We start from the raw sequence: 27794 nt of genomic DNA, 5'->3' as shown, positions 1-27794 counted from the left end.
CTCTGCAACAAGAGAAGCCACCGCAATGAGAAGCCCGCGCACCGCGACGAAGAGTAGCCCCTGCTGGCTGCAACTAGAGAAAGCCCACGCACAGCAACGAAGACCCAATGCAGCCAAAAATAAATACATTTATGAAAAAATTTTTTTACATGGACCATTTCATTATCTATAAATTATACCTCAGTAAAGTTGTTTTTTAAAAAAAAGAACTAAGGAGACAGATTGAGGTCAAAATAGCCCAGGCAGGAGTCATCACAGAGGAAGGTCTTCACGAAGGTACTAGGGAGCCATGGATGGTTTCTGAGCGAGGGAGGAGGGAGGGCGTGATGACGGCCACACTTTGGAACTGTTGCTGGGGTGGTAGCGTAAATTAGTGGAAAGGAAGGGAACAGGATGTGAGGATACAAGGCCATTCCAGAGGGAGGAAAGACACAGCAGATGAGCTACACATCTTGTGAATGGGATCTCAACTCTGTGCTCACTTACTCATCTGTCCGTCCATCCATCTGGCCCACCCAGGAGCAATAACCAGCTTGCTGTGATGGGCCAGGTTTTATGAGGTGTGGGGACATGCTCATGGGGACGTGCTGTCTGCACCCTGGGGTCACAGGGCACGCAGCAGAAACACCGATAATCATCACAGCTCACACTTCTTCCTGCTACCTGTATCCTTAGGACACTAACCTAGAGACAGATACTAATACCCTCTTTTCACAGATGAAAAATCTGAGGCCCAGAAAAGTTCACTGTCTTGCCCAAGACCACACAGCCCGTGGGTGACATATTGCATTTGCCTGGGAAGCCCTTGAGCATATCCATCCTGCAGCCCTGCCCCCCTGCAGAGCAGAGGGCTAATTGTCAGTGTAGACGCGGCCATTGGAACTCAGAGGAGAGAGCCAGTGAATTGAGCAAAGGTGTGGAACAAGCAAAGTCCCCTCTGAGCCTTTTGATGGGTCTTTGGGGATGAGCAGAAGGGGACTGAGCTGAGAAATGAAGCAAGGGGAACCCAGTCAGAAGGCGGGGCGTGAACAAAGATGGGAATCAGGCCTAGCGGTCACCACGCCTCACAGCCCTAGACCCGCCTGAGGGCCATTGGAGAATAAGAGCCATTCAAAAATGCCTCCCAATGTTTAAATGAGCACTTACTACACCAAGCCCGCTGGCAGCACTCCGACTGCCATCTCCCTGATGCTTCCATAACCTTGAAAGTGAGGGTGAACAACTCTGCCTTCAGATGTGGAAACTGACAACGCAGAGAAATCAAGCACCTGGCCCGCAGTTTGCTCACGGATCATGGAGCGGGCCAGGCGACAGAGCCAGGGTCCCCATCCAGCTTCCCCGGCTCTAAAGATGCCAGGTCCCGACAGTTAGGCTGTGCACTCAGTGACCCCCCACGGCAGCTCTGAGTGACCTGGGCTGGCGAGGCCACCGCCGAGGGCTTCGACAAATTATTTGCTGATAACTCGGCAGGAACCTGTCGGAAAAGTTCTTCACCGCCCTCATGTTCCCACTGACAACGAAACCGTGTCAGAACTCAGTCTGAGGGCTTCCCTGGTGGCGCAGTGGTTGAGAGTCCGCCTGCCCATGCAGGGGACACGGGTTCGTGCCCCGGTCCGGGAAGATCCCACGTGCCACGGAGCGGCTAGGCCCGTGAGCCATGGCCGCTGAACCTGCGTGTCCGGAGCCTGTGCTCCGCAACGGGAGAGGCCACAACAGTGAGGGGCCCGCGTACCGCAAAAAAAAAAAAAAAACCTCAGTCTGATAGAGCGGAAAATGGGGAATAAAATGAAATGCGAACGGCTCCTACTCGGGGTTGGCCTGCAAGAAACTTCAAATTAGTTCCATCCAATCCATCTTCTGCTGCTTCGTGATTGATAACCCCAGACCAGGGGTTGATCTCCGATGAAGGTAGCTGGGGACAAGCAAGGGAAATGGAAATTATCATTTGCAAACATTAGGCTGACACTTTGCGCGTGCAGGGGGCGGCGAGGGCTGACAGCTCTGATTTGCAGAATCGGTTCCTCTCTGCCAAGGAGGGCTCTGTGGATTAGAGGGGGCCCCTTTCATGGCAAACCCACCTTCATCTTGGCTGCTCATTAAAACTTTGTGGAGCTGGAGAACTTGGCGGAAGAGAGGAAGCTGGAGGAAGCTTCTGAGGGACATTAGGTACACATTTGTTGAAAGGTGTTTGAGAAGGGAGCCTTGGGTCTGACAAACCGGATTTTAGTGCGGCTCTCCGTTCACAGCGGGCTAAAATAATTGGTCATCAGTGACTACTAATTCGGTTTAGTAGCCAGAGGCAATTTTTTTCTTCCTGGAAAATCAATGACAGCACCGAGGTCTGTTCAACGTGATTCCGCTCAAGACGGGTCCTTACTTGGCGCTTGATGCTTCTTCCAGTGGAGACAGCTATTTTGTTAAAATAAAATTAAAATCCATCTCTAATGTGCCAGCGGTCTGCTGCTCCCGGGGGGTGGAAGAGGCCCTGGTCCCAACGCCGGCACAGCCTCGAGGACTCAGGAGTGGATGGTGGCCTCCGGGACGGGCCACACGTCCTCGGTTGGGTGTGAAGTTCAGAACACGCTGTAGACCGTTGCGGGGGTCTGGTTTTGGAGGAGGGGAGAGGCTGGAGGGCTGGGCTTCTCTGGGCTGCTCTGAATCAGAACCCAACCCACAAGGGACAGCCGACAGTGGCACCATCTAAGGAGACCCAGCTTCTCTCCCATCTGCTGGAGGTGTTTCTCCAAGTCAGACGCGTGCTCAGACGGCACCGAGCAGTGAGCCCCAGGGCTCCAGGAGCCTCCCTTCTCCGCTCCACCTGAGGCTTCCCGAACAGGCCCATCTGTGGGCAGGTAACCTGAGTGACCGTGACCGAGCACTTTGCTTGTGCCTAGGGCTTCCCTGGTGGCGCAGTGGTTGAGAGTCCGCCTGCCCATGCAGGGGACGCGGATTCGTGCCCCGGTCCGGGAAGATCCCACATGCTGCGGAGCGGCTGGGCCCGTGAGCCATGGCCGCTGAGCCTGCGCGTCCGGAGCCTGTGCTCCGCAACGGGAGAGGCCACAACAGTGAGAGGCCCGCGTACCGCAAAAAAAATTAAAAAAAACTTTGCTTGTGCCTAAATTAGCACCACTGTTTCTAGTAATAAGTGATTGTGGCTAACATTGCCCACAGGCTACCAAAGACTTATTTCCTTCTTTCTTTTTGCAATTGAAATTTTTATTGAGGTCACTGGAGATTCACATGCAGTTGTAAGGAATAATACAGAGAGAGGGAGGGGGGGAAAAAAAGAAATACAGAGAGACCCCCGTGTACCCCTTACCCCGTTTCCCCCAGTGGTGACATCTGGTAAGACTAAAGAACAAAATCAAAGCCAGGATATTGATATTGAATAATCCACCCATTTTTAGATGCCACCGAAGTGACTCATACTCACTGGTGTATTTGCTTTTATGCAATTTCATCCCATGTGTAGGTCTGAAGACTCACCACCACAGTCAAGAGACAAAACAGCTCCGTCACCTCAAGGATGCTTCCTAACCTCACCTACCTCCCTCCTACTCTGCACCCATGGGCCTGGGACGCTTTGTTTTCATCCTTAAAATAACTCTACCGGAGAGGAACTATTATTATGTCATCCTCCATCTTATTGATAAAGAAACTGATTGATAAAGAATGACTGACATTGCTATTGAACTACTGATAAAGAGTTCAATGAGACAAAATAACTTGCTCAGGGTCCATATCTGGCAATACTGCACTAAAGGGGTTGCAGATAGAAGACATGCTTAGTTTGGTCTGTAGCATTTAAAAATTCTTGTACACAATATATACATTTTTAAATCAGAAGAACTCACATAAAAATCCCAGTGGCTGGCTTCCCTTAATGAGACCTTAGATCATCTGGTAACACTGGGCCCACATTCCCAACTGTCAATAACTGGCTGGAGCTGCCACCCTTCGACCTTGAGTTTGATGCAGTCCCCACTGCTCCCTATTGCCTCACGCAGGGCTGGCTTCGCCCTTTGACCTTCCAGGCCTCTGCAGACATGTGATGGTGTAACCCCAGCTCCACAGCACTTAAATAACAAAATGCTTGGTATCTCTCTTCCTTCCCAAAGCCTCAAAGAACTCCCTACTGACCATTTTTTTCTGACATAGCAGGAGATAGTATTGGTCCCACTTACAGATGGAGAAATGGAGGCCCACAGAGACGGTATGTATGAGCTCAAGGTCAACACGGGAGAAGGAGAGCGCTATGTTGAGTCTGGAGTCTTCAGGCTTCAAGGCCAGGTGTTCATCTGCTCTCGGCCTTCATCTATGCTCCCCCCAGAAAGGGGGCGTTGGGAGGGGCGGGGAGGGGTGGGAGAAGAGAGGAGACTCCCTTGGAGGAGGAAAGGGGTGATAAGGCCTGAAGGGGAAAACTAGAGGTCACTTGCCCATTGGGCCCAGGAGGCTTGTGCCTGGGCCCCAGGACCCTCCTAGGGACCCATGAAAATGCTCTAATTCCTTTTAAAATCAGAAAAAAAAAATTAATCCAGCCTGGATTATATTCATCTTTATACCAGCACAGCCATAAAATATTTTAAATTATTATTATTTTTTTTTATGGAGGAAAGGGCTCATGAAGGAAAGAGTGCCCAGGACCCACGGAAGTCCTGCCCTAGAGCCAGAAGACACAGGCCTCAGCCCAGATCGGAAGTTGCAGTTCATACTGTCTCTCCTCCCCTCATCCTGTTGAGGCCAGAGATTCTCAATCTTGTGGGTGAGTAAGAATCACCCAGAAACCTTATTGAAAGTAGAGCTGCCTGGGTCCCACTATCAGACCGTCTGACTCGCCAGGCCTGGGCTGGGTTCCAGGCATCTGCCCTGTTCTGAGGGTGCATGCGCCACCCCCTAGGGGATCCTGGCCACGTGGTCCCTGGCACCCTTTGGGGGTTACAGCTCTGAGCCTCTTCCTTGCAGAGGCCCCTCCAGCCTGGCGGCCACCAGCACCTCTTTATGGAGTGGGCTGACCATCAGCTCTGGTCCCTAGGGACCCTTGCAGCCACCCCCCCCCCCTTCGTCCTCTCTCACCCCCACCGCCTTTTTCTTAATTGTCCCCCCTTGGCCTGAGAGCTTGTCTTTTCTAACTAGCCTGGAGGAAGGGACGGTAATTGAAGTGCAGCCGCTCTCCCTGGCAGGACTCTTAGAGCTAATTAGAGGAGAGGACCTCTGGGCTGGTGGTTATTTTTTAATTGTTTGTGGATCCAACATAAAAGCTAATGACAGAGGAGGGAGGCTTAGTTAGCGCACTCCTGACTTCTAAATTTGTCTAAGAGGTCATTTGCAATTTGTTAACATTTTTCACAAGGGTGAATTCAATTAGCAGTCCCCGCACTGGCTCCCAGTGGAGAGAGACAGGATGGGCAGTGGGGCTGGACGGGCTTCCAGGGAGCTTCTCCCAACCTCGAGTGCCTGAGCCCGAAACTTGGGGGCTCTCCCTGCACCTGCCTGGTGCATGCCCTGCTCCCAGCACAGCGGGCTGTGACTTGAGCCCCTCTGGAGAGAAAAGGCTCCACTGAGCTGAATGGATGTGACTCAGGAGGAACTATCCTCCAGACCCCTTGGGAATCTGTGTGCAGGGGGTCCTGGCATCTGGGGAAACAGGTGAGTACCAGATGGGGCATCCCCGCCAGGGCGTATGAGGGTGGTAGCAAGAGCGTTGGGAGAAAGATCCAGGTCCATCGGGCACCAGCATAAACTGAGGAGGTCCCTCTTGAGCCCGGAAACTCTGCGTGTGGACCATGACCCCAAGGAACCCCGCACACGTGTGTGAGGTGTGCCGGGCGCCTCGTCATCATGGGGGAAACGAGAAGCAAGGTGGGTGTTCGGTGATGGGAGATGGATGTCCCCAAGGCGGGTGATTCGGACAGCGGACCCAGTGACTTTTGCAAACATGCAGAGTGAAAAAGCAAGCCACCACACAAAGTGACTTAAATGGTATGAAACCACACTAAATAATATGCATTATTTAAGGACGTCTAAGGGTAGAGCAAAAATGTGAACATGTGGGTGGAAAGCATGCCCGTTCCAACCTTCGGATGGTCCTTAGGGAACAGAGGGAAGGGTGTGGGGTTAGGGAGAGGTGAGAAGGGGCTTCAACCTGTGTTTGCTACATTTTATTTCTTTAATAATAATAATAATAAAAGGGTCAGAAGCAGAAATGGCCGAGTGGGGACATTTGTGAACTTTGAGTGGCGGGTTCGTGGCGGTTAGTCATGTAGCTTCTGAACTTTTCTATTTTTTTTTTTTTTTTTTTTTGGAGAGGTTCCTCATAAACACAAAAGAAAGGGTTGGCAGAAACATCTGCTTCTCAGGAAAGCATTTACGCCCATCACATTCTGGCTGATCACAATTCTTCACTGATTACAAAGCACTTTTATATTTTTCATAGAAACGTAATGTGTAACAAGACTCCAGGGGCAGCCATTATAAATAATAATGCTAAAGGTGGTTTTCTCAAAAGCCAGTATCTAGAATGCAGGACTTTCTGTTAAGACGCTTTGGTGACTGTAGTGGGGTGAGTGGTGGGTGAACGCCCCCCAAAAGATAGGTCCTGGTTCTAAGCCCCAGAACCCAGGAGTGTGAACTTACTTGGAAAAGGAGTCTTTGCAGAGGTCATTAAGTTAAGGACCTTGAGATCAGATCATCCTGCATTCCTTGGGTGAAGCCTAACTTCAATGACAAGTGTCTCTATTTGAGACAAAAGAGAAGAAGACACAGACACACAGAGAAGGAGGCCACATGACCACGAGGCGGAGAACGGTGTGATGTGACCACAGGCCAAGGAACCCCGGGGGCCACCAGAAGCTGGAAGAGGTGAGGAAGGATTCTACTCTAAAGCCGTTGGAGGGGGTATGGCCCTGTGACACCTCAATTTTGGACTTCTGGGCTCCACGTTATAGAGAATAAATTTCTGCTGTTAGAAGCCACCACGTTTGTGGTCATTGGTTACAGAAGCCCGGGAATAACGATAGCTGGAGCTCAGCGCCTGGTAATTCTGTGCTCAGACACTGGTGCTCTTCAGCCTTAGAATACTGGCCTTTCCCAACATCGAGGACGGATCGTGATCAAGCTGTCTATTCTTTCTTATGCAGTCAGTCAACAAGCATTTATCGAGCACCTCCTACATTCCATGTACTGGAGACAGCAGTGAGCAAAACCAGGTGTGACCCACGGTCTCCCCGGGCCTCTGTCCCACCCTCGTCTGCCCACCGGGATATGACGTACACCGACTGTGGTGCTATTTACCCCTTTGTGGCCTGCTTTATTTTGTGTCTTACTTCCTCTCTGTATCCCAAACACCCAGCGTAATGCCCAGCACGGGTGGGCACTAAATGAACGCACAGCATAGGATGGAGGTAACGATGTGGCCTTTGAGATCAAACCCCAGCATAACCACCTTCTGGCCACATGACCGTGGGCAAGCGTGTCTGGGCCTCGGTTTCCCCAGCTGTAAAATGGGGATAAGAGAGTCACTACCTGGGAATTCCCCGGAGGTCCAGTGGTTAGGACCTGGTGTCCTCACTGTCAGGGCCCGGGTTCGATCCCTGGTCGGGGCACTAAGATCCTGCAAGCTGTGCGGCGCGTCCAAGGAAAGAAGAGAATCGCTACCTAAAGTGTCGCTCCGAGGGTCACGTGAGAGGCTGCGTCTGGGCCCATAGGAGCTGGAGAAACAGACGCTGGTATTACTGTTCATCAGAATCCCCAGGGCACCGGGGATTTCGGCTGGCTTTTTAGCTGGCTGCTTCCGTGTGGTTTCCAAAGGGGACAGGACCGAGCCAGGCCCTGAACTGGTCCTCAGCACGACCCGCACGTCCTATGAATTCTTTGGTTTGCGGCTCCTGCAAGGACAGGAATGATGTGCTGGGCTCGAGGCCTGGCTCTTCACGCGGCCCCAGGGGTGCTGCTGGCTCCCCGCAGTGCCAGCTTCCCCATGCCTGCGTCACGGGGACACCGTGTCACGGGGACACCGTGTCACGGGAGGGGCAGACCAGCTGCACCCCAGCAACCCCTCTAATTGTGTCGAGGCTGGAAGCTGCGGAAGTGAGGACAAGGGGCCCTCAGCCGGGCCGGGCACCACGCCCCCTCCCCATGCGTCGCCCACAGACATAAGAGGGTGAGCCCAGCTCTGGAAAAATCAAAGGCAGGAGCCAGAGCCTGTGAGATGCAACCGGGGAGGCCCCGAGGGGGAGTGGCCCGGCCTCGTTAGCGCTGACCCTGGCACTGAGCTGCTCCTGATGGATGGGGTTCGGGCGGGACAGGCCCCGGGGGAGCGGCGGCCCTATCCATTATGGGCCCATCAGCTCCTCTCTGCTCCAAATGCCACGAGCCTCGGGCTGGGAATAAATCTCTGTCTGGGCCGCAGGAGAGGCGAGAAGGAAAAAGGCAAAGCATGAAAAATGCCTCCTTCCGGGACTCTGGCAACAAAGCTGCCTTGCAGGAGTTTGGGGAGATGCGAGGGGGTGCAGCAGGCAGTCGGGCAGGGGCCCTGAGAGGCTGGGCTTCCAGGAAGGTAGGAGGGAGAGGGTAGCGCCCTCAGATCACCACCTTCCTCAGCTACACCTGCCCGCCTGGGCCCCTCGTAACAGAACTCCGTCCAGGTCAGGCCCATGGAAGGCTGGCTCTGAGGCGGAGGAACCCCTGTCCCCCGTCGGGTCCATTGTGCGGTGTCCCAGGCCCCAGCCAGGCTGTAATGTGCCAGCCAACACCTCCACCTCCTGCAAGAATCTTTTCCTGTCCTGGAGTAAACATGCCTCCACTCGGCACCCGCTAAGGGACACGAGCTCTCTCTCCATGCCTCAGCTCCTAGTGGCTGAATGGAGGTGCCGGGCTTTGGCGAGTGTTAACTGAGTTATTCTGTGGAAAGCCGGCCCCCAGTGAGCGGCTGCTGTTCACAGATGCCATCCTGCTGTGAGGACTCCCCTCCGCTCCAGGCATCCTGCCTCTGCCTCCTGGAAGAGCGCAGGCTATGGATAGGGACACCGGCTCTGGAAGGAAACGTGGCTCAAATCCTGCTGCAGCCACTGACTGGCCGTGTGGTCTTGGACAAGTGAGTCTCTGAGCCTCAGTTTCTCCATCTATAAAACAGGGGTAACCATCCCTACTTGGCAAAATCGTGAGGATTTAATGAGATGATGCGTCCAAAGTGCTCAGCGTTACATCCATCGGCCGCTTAGTGAGGGCTCTGCAAACGTTAGCCACTGGGACTGCCCCCCAAACACACATACGCTGGTCCTTGTTTTGTTTTCTGAAGCCTCTGAGAGCAAAGGTCCTCCACTGTCCTCATAGCAGGGCCTCAGAGAGTTGAGAACCGTCTGCATCTTCTCTCATCCAGCAGGGAAAACCTCATGTCTTGCCAAGTTCTTTGTACACGGTGATCTCCCTCCCCTTGTCCCACCCACCAACCTGATGTCTCCCCTCTGGACACTCTTCTGCTTATGGGCCTTCCCCTGAATCTATGATGACCCACATTTTTAAATGATGCTACAAGTGTGACCGGAGTGGCAGAATAGAATAGGTAGGTCACCTCCCTCATCTGGACTTGCTACCACCCTCTATTAATGTGGCCAAGGAACACTTTCAGTCTTTGAGGCAGCATCCCTGCAAGGCTGATTCATAACGTCAATCCTAGGGGAGCACAGGAGAGTCTGCTGAATGACACAGGAATCTCTGGCTTTTCCATCTCATCTCTGGGTGTCAGATCAACTTTCTCTTCCCTTTCAATAACGTCTCAAAGCCTTAAAAGGCCCTGGACCACATTTCTCCAACAAATATTTATTGAGTGCCTACTGTGTTCCAGGCTCTGATGATGTAGCGGTGGGCAAAACTGACAGTGTCCGTGCCCTCCAGGACCTGCGTACCCGGTGAAGCAGCAGAGAACTGTTAAACTACAGTTGCAGTCAGCGCTGGGGAGCAGATCGGTGGGGCTGGGCATCTGGTTGCGTGGCAAGATGTACCTCGCAGCCCAGCACGCAGGCCCAGGGGTCTATGCGAGACCCACATGCTCCCCCTTGTGGGCAGCCCGGTTTCACTCAGCTGAGTTTCAGGCCAGCAATACACCCGGAACTGGTCTCCCCATTCAGAAACTGTCTTGGATACCTGGGACAGGTGTCTGGGAAGGGGTGTATTGTTATTTTATAGGAGTTTGGGTGGGTGGCTTGGATTTTGGCCATCGGCTCCAGGAGGAACAAAATAACCCAGAGTGATTGATGGGCCCTTTGTAAATTTGTAAAATAAATCAGCTTGGCAGAGAGATTCAGAAAGCCTGTCAGGCAGCAAACATTTTTTTAACAGCCTGTAAAATTCCCTCCATCCTTCACATTTGTCAGTGTCAGGCTGATGATGCATCTGATAGCTGGGCGAGCAGCAGTAGGGAGGGTGGGCTGGCAGCGTTCCCTAGCTTTCTTGTGTTTCTTATTTTCCCGTGGTCAGAACGCTTTCAGTACCAGGATTGGAGGGGGTCTGGACTAGGCTAATTGGTGGATGAGTTCAGTGTTCTACCCGAGTTGCTACTGGCTTCCTATTCAGACTTCAACGTGGCCATTTGCTCATGCATTCATGCAGCGGATAGTTACTGAGGCCTCTTTCAGTAAAGGCACTATGGTCGGCACCAGGGATACTGGGGTTGAGCCGAAGCAGGCCTGGAGCATCCAGTGTAGTGAAAGTTCCGGAAGCCCCGTCAAAGAGCTTGTTCATCGGGAGGTAGGTGAAGGTGAAGGGAAGCGACATATCAAAAGGGAAGTTCAGGGCTTCCCTGGTGGCGCAGTGGTTGAGAGTCCGCCTGCCGATACAGGGGACACGCGTTCGTGCCCCGGTCCGGGGGGATCCCACGTGCCACGGAGCGGCTGGGCCCGTGAGCCATGGCCGCTGAGCCTGCGCATCGGAGCCTGTGCTCCGCAACAGGAGAGGCCACAACAGTGAGAGGCCCACGTACCGCAAAAAAAAAAAAAAAAAAGGGAAGTTAATTGGGCTCTTTTGATGCGTTCAGGTTAAGTTTAAAGCTTTAAGAAAAATCCAGACAGGATGGCCTTCACCATATATGTTCTGTCTCAGCCCCCATCTACTGCAGGAATAATTTGGGTAGTATCTCTACCTGTGTCACCTCCATCCTTGTGTTTGTTAGGAAGGCAGCTCAGTGCCAAGGTCACCATCACAGGTGGTTGGGCCAGACTAATCCCCATCCCGCTATAGAGCAGCCAGGGGCAAATGACTTCCCCTCTCTGACCCTCTGTCTCTTCTTCTGTAAGATGGGGACGTAAGCGTTGTACTCACTGAGCTGTTCAGTTATTTAAGGAGAGGATGCTTCTGAGGTGCTTGGCACAATGTCTGATGACATGTAATAATAACAATAATAATAGTTGCCGTTATTAGTTCAAAACGGGGTCTACCCATCTTCCATCTGGCCCATGTCAGATACTGACATGCAGGGAGCTGTTTGCTCATTGACTGAATGATGAATCCCCCTACTATCATCCTTGCCCTGCTTGTGGCCTGATGCTCCCAGGCAGCGTGGAGGTAGAGCCCTGGACGCCCAGAATCTGCCAGGAGCGCCAGCTACTGCCCAGCTCCCCCGTCCCCCGCCGTCCCTGTCTCATCATCTTCGACAATGTTGGACCAGTTAGGAGCAGTAACAATTAAGATGTGCCGAGGGCATGTGAACATTTGCAAACACTTATTTAAATGTATCAATAATTAAGCCCTTCTTTAATAGTTACATTTCTGGCCCCCAGACATATCTGTTTACAGACCGGGGGTCACGGCACGCTTTGAGATCTGTGTTATGGTCTTACACGCTGGTAATGAGAACTTAAAATTCTTCCCTGACTTGGATTCTGAGATTTGACAGTGAAACGGCAGAGTGGGAATGTGCCAGCTCTTTCCAGCTACCTGATCCTAGAGGTTCGGTCTTCAAAGCCGGCCAGCTAGCCAGGGTACAAATCCAGGCTCTGCCATCGCGCAGCCTCGGGGAATGCACGCACCCTCCCTTTCCTGGCCTGCGAAGTGATTAGAATGGTACCTGCCTCATAGGATTCATTAGCAATTATGTGTGCAAATGCCTGCCACGTGTAAGTTCAATTCACAGCAGCTTCTGTTAGTGGTGGGCCCTACCATCATCAGAGGACATAAAAAGAGGCGGCAGGTAGCTGAAGGGTCAGGATGACCAGTCTACACCAGCAGCTGCAAACTCAGTGCCTACTGGGACCGGACGGGTCAAGAAAATGAGAGAAGCCAGGCTGGGTGGAGACTGGGATAGACAGAAGGGCACGCGTGGAATCGGTCCAAAGCGGACCCTGCTCAGCCCCATCCCCTGGTGCCAGGTAGGAGTGCAGACCCGGGTTGCCTGGGCTTGTGACGTTTTAAGAGAAGCAGGAAATCTGGGGTTTTATATGAGATCTCCTGATTTTTTTTTTTTTTTAATGTGGCAACTCATTCAAACTTTTGATTTTTTTAATTACTGCCTGGGCCAAACAAACATCTCTGTGGGTTGACTTGGCCTCAGCCCCTACTTGTGATCACATGTCTACACGGGCATCCTTTTCCAGATAATTGCTTAGGTGTCCACTTCCTTTTAGCCAGAGGCTCGTGGATCGAAATGTACCTTTCTGATTTAGTGATAATCTGTAACAAATTGGTGTGGGTTGGAAAGCAAATCAGCTAACTGGAAAGGAAGTAACTGAATAATCCCAAATTCAGGTTTTGACCCTACCTGGCGTTGAGGGCTTGCGTGGGCAGGCAGATGGATGCGTGCGCTGCCCCTCACATCTAGCTATTTTGTCCATCGTACAATATATAAAGGGCAAGGGGATTTGATGGTGGGGGGCCGGGGGAAGAGCTGTAGCCAGAATGTTCTCTCATACAGCAGTTACAGCCCCTCACTCAGCATCCCTAGCTTAGAGTAAGCTTCTTGTGTACTTAGTCTGAAGTGGAACTTTATGTTTTAACATACCTTCTGTAGTTGTGAGTAAATGGTAGTCATTGGTTTCTTGGCTTCTTTAGTTATTGGACCAAATCACCCCAACAAGTCCTCGGGTAGTCAGGTGTAATCGGGTTTGGTTTTTAACATGCTTTTAAAGTAAGGAAATAAATACAATCGAGGCTTGTAGAAGGTGATCATTAGAGAATGGGCCTTGGTCCCATAACTTTAAAGTAATAGCCCCATTATGGAGGGGGGGGGCGATGATTTTTTAACTGTTCCTTGCATTGATGTTGTAAGGTAGAGGGGATTCGCGGGCAGGTTGGGCATTTCAGTAAAAGCTTTTCCAGCAGCCATTTAACCTCCATTTATGAAGAAATAAAGCGAAATTGATGCTGATTTGGGCCTGCTTTGGGGGATATTTTTGTTCCATAAAAGCCCTTTTGCTTGCAATTTGCTGAGCTGCCCTGTCACATCAGAAAGGGCTGCTGTTGATAAAGATAAAGCTTTATGGCCACAATATTTGCTGCTAACAGCAACCTAATGCAGCATTTTCATTTTTGTGCAATTAATGTTAACGTCTGCTAAGAAAATTGTCATTAAATACCATTTTAAAATCCATTCAATTTGCATATGCAAAGCCCATTTACCATCACAGAAGATATAGCTGGTACTTCATCACGTCCTTTCCCTGAAATTGCAGCCACCCGGTTTTATAGCAATTTAAGATTTTTTTTTTTTTAGAGTTTTTTTTTTTTAAACTCCATGATCTGTATATTGACACATGCTCATTCACAACTCAAGAATTTCATTTTATTTTATTTATTTTATTTTATTTTTTTTGCGGTACTCGGGCCTCTCACTGTTGTGGCCTCTCCCGTTGCGGAGCACAGGCTCTGGACGCGCAGGCTCAGCGGCCACGGCCCACGGGCCCAGCCGCTCCGCGGCATGTGGGATCCTCCCGAACCGGGGCACGAACCCGTGTCCCCTGCATCGGCAGGCGGGCTCCCAACCACTGCGCCACCAGGGAAGCCCCTGGAATTTGATTTTTTTTATTATATATTTTAAAATTATTTATTTATTTTTGGCTGTGTTGGATCTTCGTTGCTGTGCAAGGGCTTTTCTCTAGTTGTGGAGAGCGGGGTCCATTCTTCATTGCGGTGCGCGGGCTTCTTATTGCAGTGGCTTCTCTTGTTGCAGAGCACAGGCTCTAGGCACGCAGGCTTCAGTAACTGTGGCTCACGGGCTTAGTTGCTCCATGGCATGTGGGATCTTCCCAGACCAGGGATCGAACCCGTGTTCCCTGCATTGGCAGGCAGATTCTTAACCACTGCGCCACAAGGGAAGCCCGCAATTTAAGATTTTATATTGAAAGCTAGATGATAATGGATGTCCTTTCTGAGCCCAGCTGACTTAAGCTTTTCCATTGTATGTAGAATAATGCAGCCCCAGGACCAGAAACTCTGGGGGATCACGCTGTACCTCAAGCCCCAAGGAGGCGAGATATGGAAGAAAGAGCATGGGACAGGGAGTCCACCAGCCTAGCTTGAGATCTGGCTTTTGTCTGGCCACAACTTGCTGTGTGACCTTGTGAAAATCTCTGCACCTCTCTGAGCTTCTATTTTCCTGTTTTAAAGAGGGGCTTCAAACCAAGTGATTCCTAATGTGCTATGTGTTCTAATATCTCATATTTTTAAATCTAAGTACACTAGATTAAAAATCCAGGCCAAGCTGTGCTGTGAAAAATTTGTGTGAACTTGTGGACGTCAATTAATCTCTCCATGACTCAGTTGGATAAGTAACCCTGCCTACTTCCCGCACAGGTTTTTTTTTTTAATTAAAAAAAATCTTTTTAACTTTTTTTTTTTTTCTGGTACGCGGGCCTCTCACTGTTGTGGCCTCTCCCGTTGCAGAGCACAGGCTCCGGACGCGCAGGCTCAGCGGCCATGGCTCACTGACCCAGCCGCTCCGCGGCATGCGGGATCTTCCCGGACCGGGGCACAAACCCATGTCCCCTGCATGGGCAGGCGGACTCTCAACCACTGCGCCACCAGGGAAGCCCCTTTTTAATTTTTTTATTGAAGTATAGTTGATTTACAATGTTGTGTTAGTTTCTGGTTCATGGCAAAGTGATTCAGTTGTACATATATACATATGTATATTCTTTTTCATATTCTTTTCCATTATGGTTTATTACAGGATATTGAATATAGTTCTCTGTATACAGTAGGACCTTGTTGTTTATCTATTTTATATATAGTAGCTTGTATCTGCTAATCCCAAACTCCTAATTTATCCCTCCTCTACCCCCTTTCCCCTTTGGTAACCATAAATTTGTTTTCTATGTCTGTGAGTCTGTTTCTGTCTTGTAAACAAGTTCATTTGTATCCCATTTTAGATTCCACATATAAGCGATGTCATGTGATATTTGTCTTTCTCTGTCTGACTTGCTTCACTCAGTATTATCATCTCTAGTTTCATGCATGTCGCTGCATTTGCATATTTCATTCTTTTTGATGGCCGAGTAGCACTGTATTCCTTTGTATACATATACATCTTTTTATTTTCTGAATTTCTTTCTTTTTTGTGAATTTTATTTTATTTATTTATACAGCACGTTCTTATTAGTTATCTATTTTATACATATTAGTGTATATATGTCAATCCCAATCTCCTAATTCATCCCACCCCGCCAAGCACCGCTTTCCCCCCTTGGTGTCCATGCATTTGTTCTCTAAATCTGTGTCTCTATTTCTGCCCTGCAAACCGGTTCATCTGTACCGTATTTCTAGATTCCACATATATGCATTAATATACGATATTTGTTTTTCTCTTTCTGACTCACTTCACTCTGTATGACAGTCTCTAGATCCATCCACATCTCTACAAATGACCAAATTTCGCTCCTTTTTATGGTTGAGTAATATTCCATTGTATATATGTACCACATTTTCTTTATCCATTCGTCTGTCTATGGACAATTAGGTTGATTCCATGTCTTGGTTATTGTAGACAGTGCTGCTATGAACATGGGGCTGCATGGGGTTTTAGTGACAATGAAATGAAATTGACGTAGAGACAGAACATACCCTGAGAATCCCAGAATGGCAGTGACTGCCTTAATATCCTATTTACAGATGAGGAAACAGAAACCCTGGAGGGAAAGAGAGTTGGGAACAAAGGTGGGACGAAAAGCCCGGGCGACTCCTCCTGGACACCATGCTGCCTTCAAGACACTGGTGACCAGTATGGACCAGTCTAGTGGTCACACAGCTGGGGCTCTGTCCCTCTGCACTCCAGGCAGTCCTGGAGAACCTTGCCTTGCCTCGAGGGATCGACTTGGGCATTATTTCAAAGGTGGGAGAAGGACAGTATACAGATGATTAGTTAATCTGGCCCAGAAGTGACTTTCCAATGTGTCTCTAGTGCCACCTTTCAGGTTTTGAGGGCTGATGAACAGCGATGAACAAACAGCCTTTCTGCTGAGAGAGATGTGCGTAGAGTTTGAGGCCAGGGAGGTGGGAAAGCTTACCAAAGAGAGGAAGCTGAGCTGAGCTTTGATGAGCAAGTAGATTCTACCAGGTAGGATGCTGAGAAAGGCAGAGGGAAAAGCATACACAGGTATGGTGGCAAACACTGTGGGAAACACCGTGGCAGTTCCTCAAATAAAGAAACAGAATTCCCACGCAATCCAGCCATTACCCTTGTGGGCATATACCCAAAAGAATTGAAAGCAGGGACTCAGGCAGATAGCGTACACCCATGTTCATAGCAGCGTTATTCACAACAGCCAAAAAGTGGAAATAATCCAAGTGTGCATCAAGGGATGAGTGGATAAACAAACTGTGATATATACACACCATGGACTGTTATTCAGCCTTAAAAAGGAAGGGAATTCTGATCCATACTGTCAGGACAACATGGAGGTACCTTGAGCACCTTATGCTAAGTGAAATAAGCCAGATATAAAAGGACAAATACTATATAATTCCACTTATATGAGGTCCCTAGAGTAGTCGAATTAATACAGAAAGAAAGTAGAGGGTGGTTACCAAGAGCTGAGGGGGTGTGAAATAGAGCGTTACTGTTTAATGGGTACACGGTTTCAGTTTAGGATGAAGAAAAAGTTCTAGCGATGGACGGTGGTGAAGGTCGTGCAGCGATCTGGATGTACTTAATGCCCTTGAACCGTACACCTAAAAATGGTAAATCTTATGTGTATTTAACCACAGTAAAAGATGATTAGAAGAAATAAAATAAGAAATAAAGGAAGCCTCACCTCCCCCCAAAAAGTTGAGTAGCACAGCCAAAGGAAGGCACCGGTCCCGGACCAGTGGGTTGTGATGGGAAAGGACTGGAGATAGACTGTCAATGGCCTTGCATGTGGGCAGGGCAGGGCAGTGCCACACAGATGGACACCAAGATACAGGCTTAGTCTCAGGTGTCACAGATGGGACTTGGGGCAGCTGGAGGCCCCAGGCCGTTCACTGCTGGCTGACAGCACTGCTATTTATCTGTACAATGTAATGTACAAATATCAGTGATTTTTGTAATGCTTGTGTTGTGACGTAATATGGGTTGGGAAGCCCTGTTGTACTGGACATTTGCTGGTTTTGCCTGCTAGCGTGTTCTGTTCTTCTCCTTCTGGATCAGAACCTCTATTTCTGCATCTTTTCCACCATCAGCCCCTGTAGATCGTGGGGACTGATTCCAACCACGCCCCCTCCAAGGAGGGGCAAGGGATCAGCCCTGGCCAATCAGAGCACCAGAATCCCCCGGCCTCAGTAATTGGTGCAGAGGCAAAAGTGTGACCCAGGCCTGGCCAATCAGTGTAGGTCACAATTTCTACTCACTCCTTTGGTTGGTTCAGGGATAAGCACGCTACTGAAGTTGGACCAAAGAATCTTAATCTCAAGGCTTTTGTAGTTCCTACACCACCCCCACTGGGGTCGCTAAAAGTGTAGGACGTAAGAATGGAACTGATTCTGGCCATTTTGCCACACGAGGGAGAAGCCTGTCGGAGAACGGAGCCCAAACTGGGAAGCACAGCCTGGTCATGGAGAGACATACCCGACGCTGGTGACATTGCCTGATTGCCTAGATCCAGCTATGCCTGAAGCGCTACCTTTTCAATCATGTGAGCCAATAAATTCCCCTTAAAAAAAATCAAAGTCGTTTGAGTTGAGACTTGATTACACGCAACCACATTCTACTTTTATAGAATGTCATGCATTCCAGAGCTGGGACATGGGTCACATGTCTGCCTCTGAACCAATCACTTTGGCCGTGGTTTGTGAGATATGCTGATTGGCCAGGCCTGGATCATTCGCCCCTCCCTGGAGTCCAGAGTCATGCTCCCACATTGTTCCCTAATTCAGTCACCACTGAGCAGCCCCCTCACCATCACGGGTGCCAGCCGTCTGGCACGGGTGCCAACCATCTTACCGTGCCCGGATCCCGAACGTCATATTCGGAGGGAGAGAGGGCGGTTCCTTCTTGAGGCGCCGGTCATCCTGGTCACTGATGCGGATGTCATTGAGCTGACGGTAATGGAAATTCTCCCGGGCAGTTACCAGGCCAGCTTTTACTGCCCCACGGTTCATGGCGATATAATTCCGGTTCAGCTCATGGGGGCAGGTAGGCTGCTGTTTAAATACATTCCAGTGTCCAATGGCTGAGGGCAGGGAGAGACAGAGCCATGGCATGGAGATGAGTCTGGGAAGTAAAGCAATCCGTGGCCTCTGACAGAGAAGAAATTGGGGCACGAATACCTTCTCATTAACCTGCAGCCTGTTGGGTGACAGCCCTGCTTGGCCCCCTGAAAGGGTGGGGTCAGGATTCCCAGAGATTCTAGGCGATGCCTGAGCCTCCTTCATGGAGCTGGGTTTGCCTGGCCTTGACCTCGTTTGGGAGATCAGAGGGCTGGTCACGAGCCTGTCTATGCTTGCAGCTCAAAAGTTGCACAGCACAGCCAGTCTTGCCTGGGGACAAGGTTCCACACTGTCTGGGGCCCTTGCTATTTCCCTGACACCTTAGACCTGGACCCTTCGTGGTCCTGTCCTTCTCGGCTAAGCAAACTGTGGTTTCCACCAGAATCGTGCTGCAGGGCAGGCCCCTCGACTCTTTTCCTGGAGGAAGTAGCCTAGGTAGAGCGTTCAAGTCCCTTTGGGCTCCAGAGGAAGCTTGCTCACCTTCAGGGACCCCTCCATCCTGCCCCCGGATGTAGAGCCCGTAATTAAAATTAATTCCAGGCAGACTGCAGCTTCTTTCCCGGGGCTTCCCAAGTTCAGCCTGTTGGGGGAAGGACAGAGAGCCAAGGTGAGCAGTGGAACCTCAGACCAACAGTATTACACTAAATTCAGTGACAGGGAGTCATCGGGTGCTGCTTTACCCCAGGCCCTGTGGGCGACCTCGGGGCTACTAGGGTGTGGAACGCGAGCCCTCCCTGAGATGAGCGCTAACTGTTGTTGGGCGTTGAGACACCTTGGGGAAGCCTGCCTGCTGTGCTACTGCTCAGGGGCGGGTGAGGAGAGCAGAGTCAGGAGGACCCTCGTGGCGGGGGGCGGTCGGGACCGAGGCCTTGAGGGAGGACGTGCATTTGTGCAGCAGGAGAGAGGGGCGGCACGGACCCCGCACTAAACAGCCATATTTGGGGGTCCAGCCCAGATCTGGCAACCTAGAGCTGGAAATGATGTATCTTGCAGATGGACGGAAAGACCTGGTTCACGGAGACTCACCTGGGGCCACCCTTGAGGGAGGGGGCATCTTTCCTCCCTAACCCTTCACTCCTACTGGGGATGGCTCAAATCATCGTCACTGGAGCTGCCTCCTTGGATGTCACCTGAGGGTGTGGGGATACGGTGGCAAGGTCCACTGTCACCCTCCTGGCGGCTGGACTGCCATTCTCACTCTTTGGGTCTCTGGTCAACTCCTTAACCCTCCAGAAGGGGTTTGTAGGGATGAAATTGCTCTATGATCAACCACATCATTTCCCCCATTGTACAGGTGGGGAAGCTGAGACCCAGAGTGGCGGGGTCACGATCCATGGCTCCTAAAGGCTGGGGCTGGATGTCAAATGCAGTTGTGTTTGGCTTCGGGGTGAAGCTCTTAAGCATGATGCTGCACTGCCTCTCTTTAGACTAGCAGCTCCCTGAGCTCAGAGGTCCTGTCCTGTACGGTGCTTAGATCGTTGCTCTTCATCAACGGACACCCGCTGAGGTCTGTGCTCCAGACACAACACTGGGTTCTTCATATGCCTCTCCTCCTTAGTCCTCACAGCTGCCCTTTGAGGCAGCCCATCACTGCCCCCATGTCTCAGATGGGGAAGCTGAGGCACAGAGAGGTCAAGACAGGTTGCACGAGGCCACACGGGACAAGAAGTGGCAGAGCTGAGATTTGAACCCAGGCTGTGTCTCCAGCCCACATTCAAATCCGCCTGCTAAAGAGATACCAGCCAGGTGTGTGACGCTCCCGGTACCATCAGGCCCCTGGGGACCATGGACCTTACTGAGCTGGGTGGGTGCAGCTGCTCCTCCCACCCGCATGGGCCCCAGGCAGTGGGCTCCCAGTTGCAGGGTGTTACATCTCCCAGGACATTCCTGGCTCTGGCCTCACCAAAGCCTGTCCAGAGAGTCTGGTGGCTCCGGGCGCACCCTTTCTCCTTTTCCCATCAATCTCTCTCCCCTTTTCTCTGGCTCCCGGAGACCTGGGCGTATAGAGCTGGACGATGCGGGACCACCCATAATGGCTCATCACTGTCTTGGGGGAAACCCCTCCCTTGGGCTGGCAGTCTGGGCCCCGCACCCTCCAACCCCATCCACCTCTGCAGCTTTGCCTTCCTGGGTACTCCACGTGGTCCTGAGAGTTAGGCATAATAGACCACTCCCCACCCCTGAAGGGTCTGCCGGAGTCCCGACCTCTTTTGCTCCTGGCCTGCCCTCCCCTTTTTGGTTCTTTTTTTTTTTTTAAGATGTTGGGGGTAGGAGTTTATTAATTAATTAATTTATTTATTTATGGCTGTGTTGGGTCTTCGTTTCTGTGCGAGGGCTTTCTGTAGTTGTGGCAAGCGGGGGCCACTCTTCATCGCGGTGCACAGGCTTCTCACTATCACGGCCTCTCTTGTTGCGGAGCACAGGCTCCAGACGCACAGGCTCAGTAGTTGTGGCTCACGGGCCTAGTTGCTCCGCGGCATGTGGGATCTTCCCGGACCAGGGCTTGAACCCGTGTCCCCTGCATCGGCAGGCGGACTCTCAACCATTGTGCCACCAGGGAAGCCCCCCTTTCTGGTTCTTTTTCTTCAAGCTGTCTGGACCCCTGGGGCTCACTGTGGCCTCTCCCTCATCTGGGTCTGGTAACACTTACTATCCATTCTATTCATTTGGGGCTTAGAACTGAAATGACCTTCTCAGTTTCCAGGAATGCACATGCCGGGCCAGCCTGCCTGGAATATAATATCCTACACAGCCTTCTGATGGCTTCTATTGGCTTCTTTTTCCTGGTGGCACATAACAGGTGTTCTATACATGCCTGAGATTAAAAACCACTTCCTTTGGGAAGCCCTCCCGGGTTGCCCTCAGTACAGGCAAACTTCCTTGTCTATGGCACCGTAGGGCCCTGAGCTCCCCCTTTAGGGCACTTTCAAAATTACGCAGTAGAACCTGCTTCAGCATGGACTGGCCGTTACAAAATGGTGCTCAGTGAAGAAGCCAGTCACAGAGGACCACATATTGTATGATTTCATTTACAAGAAATGTCCCGAATAGGCAAATCCATAGAAACAGAAAGTGGATTAGTGGTTGCCCATGGCTGAGATGGAGAGGGGAATGGAATGACTGAGGCGTGATGGTTGAGGGGTATAAGGCTTCTTTGGGGGTAACGAAAATGTTCTAAAATTGCTTGTGGTGCTGGTTCCACAATCCTGTGTATATGCTGAAAGCCATTGGATCCTATACTTTAAATGGGTGAATTGTATAGTATGTGAATTACATCTCAGTAAAGCCATTAAAGATTACAAGGTAGTGTGATTAAGTCATTAATTGTGTGATGATCAGTTTAATGTCTGTATCCCTCGGTAGACTGTCTGCTAAGTCTTTCTTTCCTTCTTCCTTCCTTCCATCCTTCCTTTCCTTCCTTCCTTCCTCTCTTTCTTTCTTTCTTTCTTTCTCCCTTCCTTCCTTCCTTTTTCCCTTCCTTCCTTTTAAGGTTAATTATTTTTAAAATAGACTTTAGGGCTTCCCTCGTGGCGCAGTGGTTGAAAGTCTGCCTGCCGACGCAGGGGACGCAGGTTCGAGCCCTGGTCTGGGAGGATCCTGCATGCCACGGAGCAACTGGGCCCGGGAGCCACAACTACTGAGCCTGCGTGTCTGAAGCCTGTGCTCCGCAACAACAGAGGCCACGACAGTGAGAGGCCCGCGCACCGCAATGAGGAGTGCCCCCCGCTCACCACAACTAGAGAAAGCCCTCGCACAGAAACAAAGACCCAACATAGCCAAAAATATAAATAAATATATAAATAAAATAGACTTTATTTTTAGAGCAATGTAAAGTTCACTGCAAAATTGAGCAGAAGGTACAGAGATTCCCCACATGCCACATAGTTTTTATTCTCACCCCTCTTTTCCAAAGAGATCAGCAGAGAACAGATGCTAGTGAAGAAGGGCTGAATGAGTGAATGAATGAATGAACTGCCTCCTTGGAGACTCTGGCAGCTCTTTCCTACACACTGCCTCATCCTTTTTCTCCCTCTTCCTTCTCATCCCAAATCCCAGGCCTTCACCTCCCTCGAGAGCTGAGAGTTCTGAGGTTCAGGTGGGGGCCCTGGCTGGGTAGTTTGTTTGCATTTCCTTCCGTGTGATTCACTCTGAGCTGCAGACAAAGCCCTGGCTCCTCATTTGTTTATGAAAATGATCTGGCCTCTCCGGTGAGGTGACGGCAAGGGAAGTTAATTAAAATGTGACTTCTCCGGGAGAGGCCCCGCCTCCCTCTGGCAGGTGCAGGTGGGCAGAAGTCCAGCTCGCAGAGGAACGACAGACTCAGCGGCTGCCACTGGGCGGGGCCTGGTGGTGAAGGAGGCACGGAAGCAGGCGGGTGCCTCAATCGCCACGCTTTTTAGTGAGGGTTGCCTAGGAAGCAACGACGGCCAGAAATACTGAAGCCTTGGGCTGCAAAGGTCATCCCAATGGGAAAGTCGCTCATTCGTTCGCTGCACAAATATTTATTTTGTATCTCCTCTGCACCAAGCTCTGTGCCAGGAGTTCTAAGGTGAACAAAGCAGACACATACTGCCCCCTGCCCTTATGAAATTCCTTATCTTGCTAAAAGGACAAACTGAACAAGTAATGACAACCAAGGCCACCAGAGGGTTTGATAGGAGAGCACAGACTGCCTCTAGCTCTAAAAATGTGTGAGTCTATAGAATGAGAGAAGGTATTTGCAATACATATATCTGACAAAGGGCTGTTATTCATCATATATAAAGAGCTGCTACAAATCAATAAGAAAAAGGCAGACGATCCTATAGAAAGACGAGCAAAAGACTTGAATAGGCACTTTATTAAGGGGATGTCCAAGTGGCCAGGACCCATATGTCAAGGTGCTCAACCTCTGAGAAGTACAAAATAAAAAACTTGATGATATTGGTAAAGACATGAACCGGAACACTCATGCTCTTGGTGGGAATGTAAATTGGTACAACCACTGCGGAAAACCATTTGGCAGTATCTATGAAAGCTAAACATATGCTTACTGATAACCCAACAATTCCCTCCTGGACACCCAGCAGAAATGAGTGCCCATGTCCACCCAAAGGGATGTCTGAGAATGCTCGTAGCAGCTCAGTTTGTGATAGCCAAGCACCGGAAACTACCCAAATAGCCATCCCACGTGGATTAAAAAAAAAATGGTGACATATTCATTCAATAGAACACTCTATAGGGGTGGTTCTCAACTGGGGGCAATTGTGCCCCCCCCCCCGCCCCCACCGAGGACATTTGCCCGTGTCTGGAGACGTTTCTGGTTGTCACAGCTAGGAGGCAGTACTACCCTCCCTCCAGTGGGTGGAGGCCAGGGATGCTGCGAAACATCCCACAATGCACTAGACAGGCCCCACTGCCAACAACAAAGAGTCATCTGGCCCCAAATGCCAATAGGTTAGGAACTGCTCAATGGCACCGGGAGTGAGAGAACAGCTCTACAACCACCTGGGTGGTTCTCACACAAACGTGGGACAGAAGGAGCTGGACACACCAGGCAGGCACTGCTCCATGCCAGTGACGTTCAAACACAGCATGACTAATGTCTGGTTTCGGAAGTCGGGAGGGTGGGTACCATGGGGGTGGGGACGGTGGCTGCAAGCAGCACAAGGAGTCTTCGGGGGCACTGGTCCTGTTTCCCGACCTGATGTGGGTGCCCCTCACACCCCGCGGTCCTGCCCCCCCCGCCCTCCCTCAGAGCGCATCTGTCTGCAAGGCGGCCACGTGTCACAAGAGCAGTGGGGTCCTGATATTACCATCATGCTTGAAATTCCACCCTTGGTAGTTTGATCCTTTAGGTTCGGGCCGTGTATCTCAGAGTCCCTGCGTTAACATGTGAACGCCCTAGAGGAGCAGTGTATTCACCCATTACCAGCTCAGCTGCCCGACGAGATAAGCCGACTGACCCCGCCCTGGTGCCACCACCACCGACCACAGCAACACCGTAATCATGGCGACCGTGGGCCAGGCTCCACAGGGGCGCTTCACTGCTCCCCAGGGTACCACTAACGCGTAAAGCAGCCCTGGAAACTACACGGGTTTTCGGGTGGGAAAGGGAGGTCCAGACAGCTGTAGGGGCTTGTTTGCCCAAAGCCTCCCAGCTAATGAGTGGCCAAGGGTGGACTTGAACCCACATCTGACTCCACGCAGTTTTCGCTGCCTCTTGGCGCTTAGCTGCAACTGCCCGGGACTCTCCATTGTTTTGTCCTGTGCGCGGACTTTAGCTCTGCAGACTGGATTTTGCTCACGCAGAACAGGTGCATCTGACCTGTTCGCACGGTGCCCTCCACACCCACAGAGGACGTAAGTAGCCTTCTGCCCAGGAGAGCCCCAGTGACAGGAGGCCGTTTGATGTACAGACTGTGCGTTATGGGAAGAGCTGTCATTTCAGTGACCTGGACACGGGACAGCTGAGTCATGCCTGGGTCAGGGCTGGAAAGGAGAGAAGATCCAGATCTTGGATTGGCATTTTGGGGAGAGAGCCAACCTGAAGAAGATCCCAGGGGGACAGCCAGTGAGAACAGGAGTGCTGAGGGTTCTCCCAGGGGCTCCCTGGAAGCAGCAGAGAGGATCCAGCCAGAGGTGGGAGGGCCCGGCACCGACCCTGGGCTTCCCTCCGCAGCTTGTCCAGAGGGGCTTTCCAGAAGCCTACAGAGGAAACTACACGTCTCTGGGCAACACAGGGACCAGCTAAGGACTGATAAACAGGTGCTCAGAGGAGCTTCTGACCCTGAACTTCTAGATGCAAGCAAACTGGCTGTGAAACTGATGAGATGTGGCCACAAATCTCAGCTTTGATTGGCCACCTGAGTCCCACGGGTAGCCTGCCCCTCCAGCCCACAATAGGATGAGAGGTGGCTCTCAGCTGGAATGTCCAAAGTTCCTGGGCAGATGGCACAGTTGCGGGGTCATGTGAAGGCTGAGAGCACCCTCCCTGCCCAGGGATCCCTGGGAACCACCTTGTTCTCTTTACTACAGAAGTAAAGAAAGAAACGAGGAAGAGAGTGAACATTAATTGGGCACCTCCTACGTGCAAGGCTGCTACGCCCCGTGACCTCATTTAGCAAACACTTTTATTGAGCACTTACTATGTCCTGAGAGCTTTTCTTGCTTCACCCCGAACTCTGCCAACCTCACTGGGAGGTTGTTTTCCCATTTGACGGTTGGGAAAACTGAAACTTAAAGAGGTTCACACTTGCCCAAAGGCACCCAGGTAGTAAATGGAAGAGCTGGCGTTAAACCCAGCCCTCTGACCTCATAGCTCTGTGCTCACCTACAGTGGCCCCTCACAACATCTCTATAACGGAGGTCACGTGGTCACCACGAGACAGAGGGGGAAATTGAGCCTCAGAAAGGGATGGGATGGTGGATCCCTTTCAGCCCCCAAATGCAAGCCCTCCCTGTTTCTTATGGCTGAATTCTAAGACACCTCGTGCACATCCTCAAGGTCTTTTCAGAGGCATATCTGAGCTTTGCACAAAGGGGAATTGTGAGATATTGGAAGCTATTCAAATCTGGCCTACTAGCTGGAGTCCCTTGTTGTTGAGGTGTTAGAATCAAGAGGCCAATGCAGGAGAAAAACCCCAGCTCTGAGTCTGGCCACCCCGCCCTTCTCAGCTGCTTTCAGATTGTGCCTTTTTCTGAGTTTCCTCTGTCACAAAGTGGCTTGGCTAGCATACAGCTCTGGGTGACAGCTGTCCCCATCAGCAGACAGCTTCATTAAACCTCATTAAGATGTCATCCCTCGCTGCCTTATTTCCCATCTCTCAGCTCTAATTAAAACCATCTCGCTCCCTGTCCCAGGGGGTCCTGGGATTCTCTGGGCTCCTTCTGCACGGCAGCTCCCTCCACTACCCAACATCGAGGAACAAGCCTTGGAAACCTGCAGTGGGAACTGGGTCGGGCAGGCAGCCCCTGGCCCAGAAGTCCTCTTGGAGCAGCCCGTCACCAGCATCAGGACCGCTGGGGCTTTCCAGAGGCAAGTACCAGTGGCGTTTCCCACTAAAGTCACCTGAGACCCAGGAAGGAGGACCCCTATCCCCAGAGCCGCGCCAAAGCCCATTTTCCTGGGACAACTTCAGAACAAGTGACCCAACCCTGCAACTCCGATCTAATGATTTCCCACCTCATATACTTTTAAAAAGTCTTAACTTGCCCCCATTTCCCACCAAAGAGGTGAAAATGGGTGAAATTAACTGGCTTGGTTTCTTGGACGGTCTGAACTGGATCTCACTCTGGACAAACGAGCTGGTGGTCATTTCCAAGATGGGTTTTAGATCTGTCTGGGAGCGTGATGCCTGGGCTCTAGACCAATCTTAGGTGTTCACGTATGAGGACGAAACCCCATAAAGGAAGCACTCCCACCTCCTGGCAGCCACAGAAGAGTGCAGCTCACTTAACCCTCTCGTCCAGAGTCTAAACTAAATGTATGTTTGCTCGACAGTTGAGAAGCCTCCGCTCCCTTTCCCACATCCTATTAAAGCGTAGTTCCATGAAATCCCACAGTTATTGCCTGGTGGTTATTAAATAAATATCTGTATACGGCTCTGCCCACGCACGCACATGCACACATGTCCCATCTCGCTCATGGAGGGGGAGTTCATTATTATAAAACAACTTAAGACCCTCGAATGAAAAGCACAATATAAATGCAAATTGTGATCACGATTAGCATAGAGGATATTTATTTATTTCCATAATGAGAACGTCAGATAAACAATCATGTGAAATAAGGTGCATTATGCATCAAAGGACTCCGGCGTTGCCTCAGAAGCCGGATTCTTTGAACGATGTGCATTGTGTGAGTGGCAGTTGAACATCGCATAATGATACTGAAAAGCCATACACCGGAAGACCACATCCATATATGATCAAAGGCATATAAAATAACGTTAAGTGAAAAAAAAATCAGCAGGATTCAAAAATTTACATACACTATTGTTACAACCATGTAGAAAAAATTCATTGAAAAACTACCGGAAGGAAACATAACAACGTAAGTGACTGTGTGAGGATGTGTCCTCAGAGGTGCAGCCTTTGGGCAGGGGCAGGGGGTGGGGGGGGGGGGCGGGTGATGGGTACTGAGATTT

General features: G+C 50.8%; 1 protein-coding gene across 1 annotated transcript in view; it reads right to left on the bottom strand.

Annotated features, from left to right (window-relative positions):
* Nucleotides 1-27794, bottom strand: part of CFAP77 (cilia and flagella associated protein 77) — a 136737-nt gene that overhangs the window by 37525 nt on the left and 71418 nt on the right. Inside the window, exons 3-4 of the mRNA XM_079927541.1 lie at nucleotides 19147-19246; nucleotides 18401-18629 (exon numbers count right to left, since the gene is read on the bottom strand). Coding sequence (XP_079783667.1) covers nucleotides 18401-18629; nucleotides 19147-19246 — 329 coding nt within the window. The remainder of the gene's footprint in view (nucleotides 1-18400; nucleotides 18630-19146; nucleotides 19247-27794) is intronic.

This window comes from Stenella coeruleoalba, assembly GCF_951394435.1.
Source record: "Stenella coeruleoalba genome assembly, chromosome: 7".
Classification (NCBI taxonomy): domain Eukaryota; kingdom Metazoa; phylum Chordata; class Mammalia; order Artiodactyla; family Delphinidae; genus Stenella; species Stenella coeruleoalba.
The sequence above is the reverse complement of the archived record's forward strand: the minus strand, read 5'-3'. Positions and strand labels throughout refer to the sequence as shown.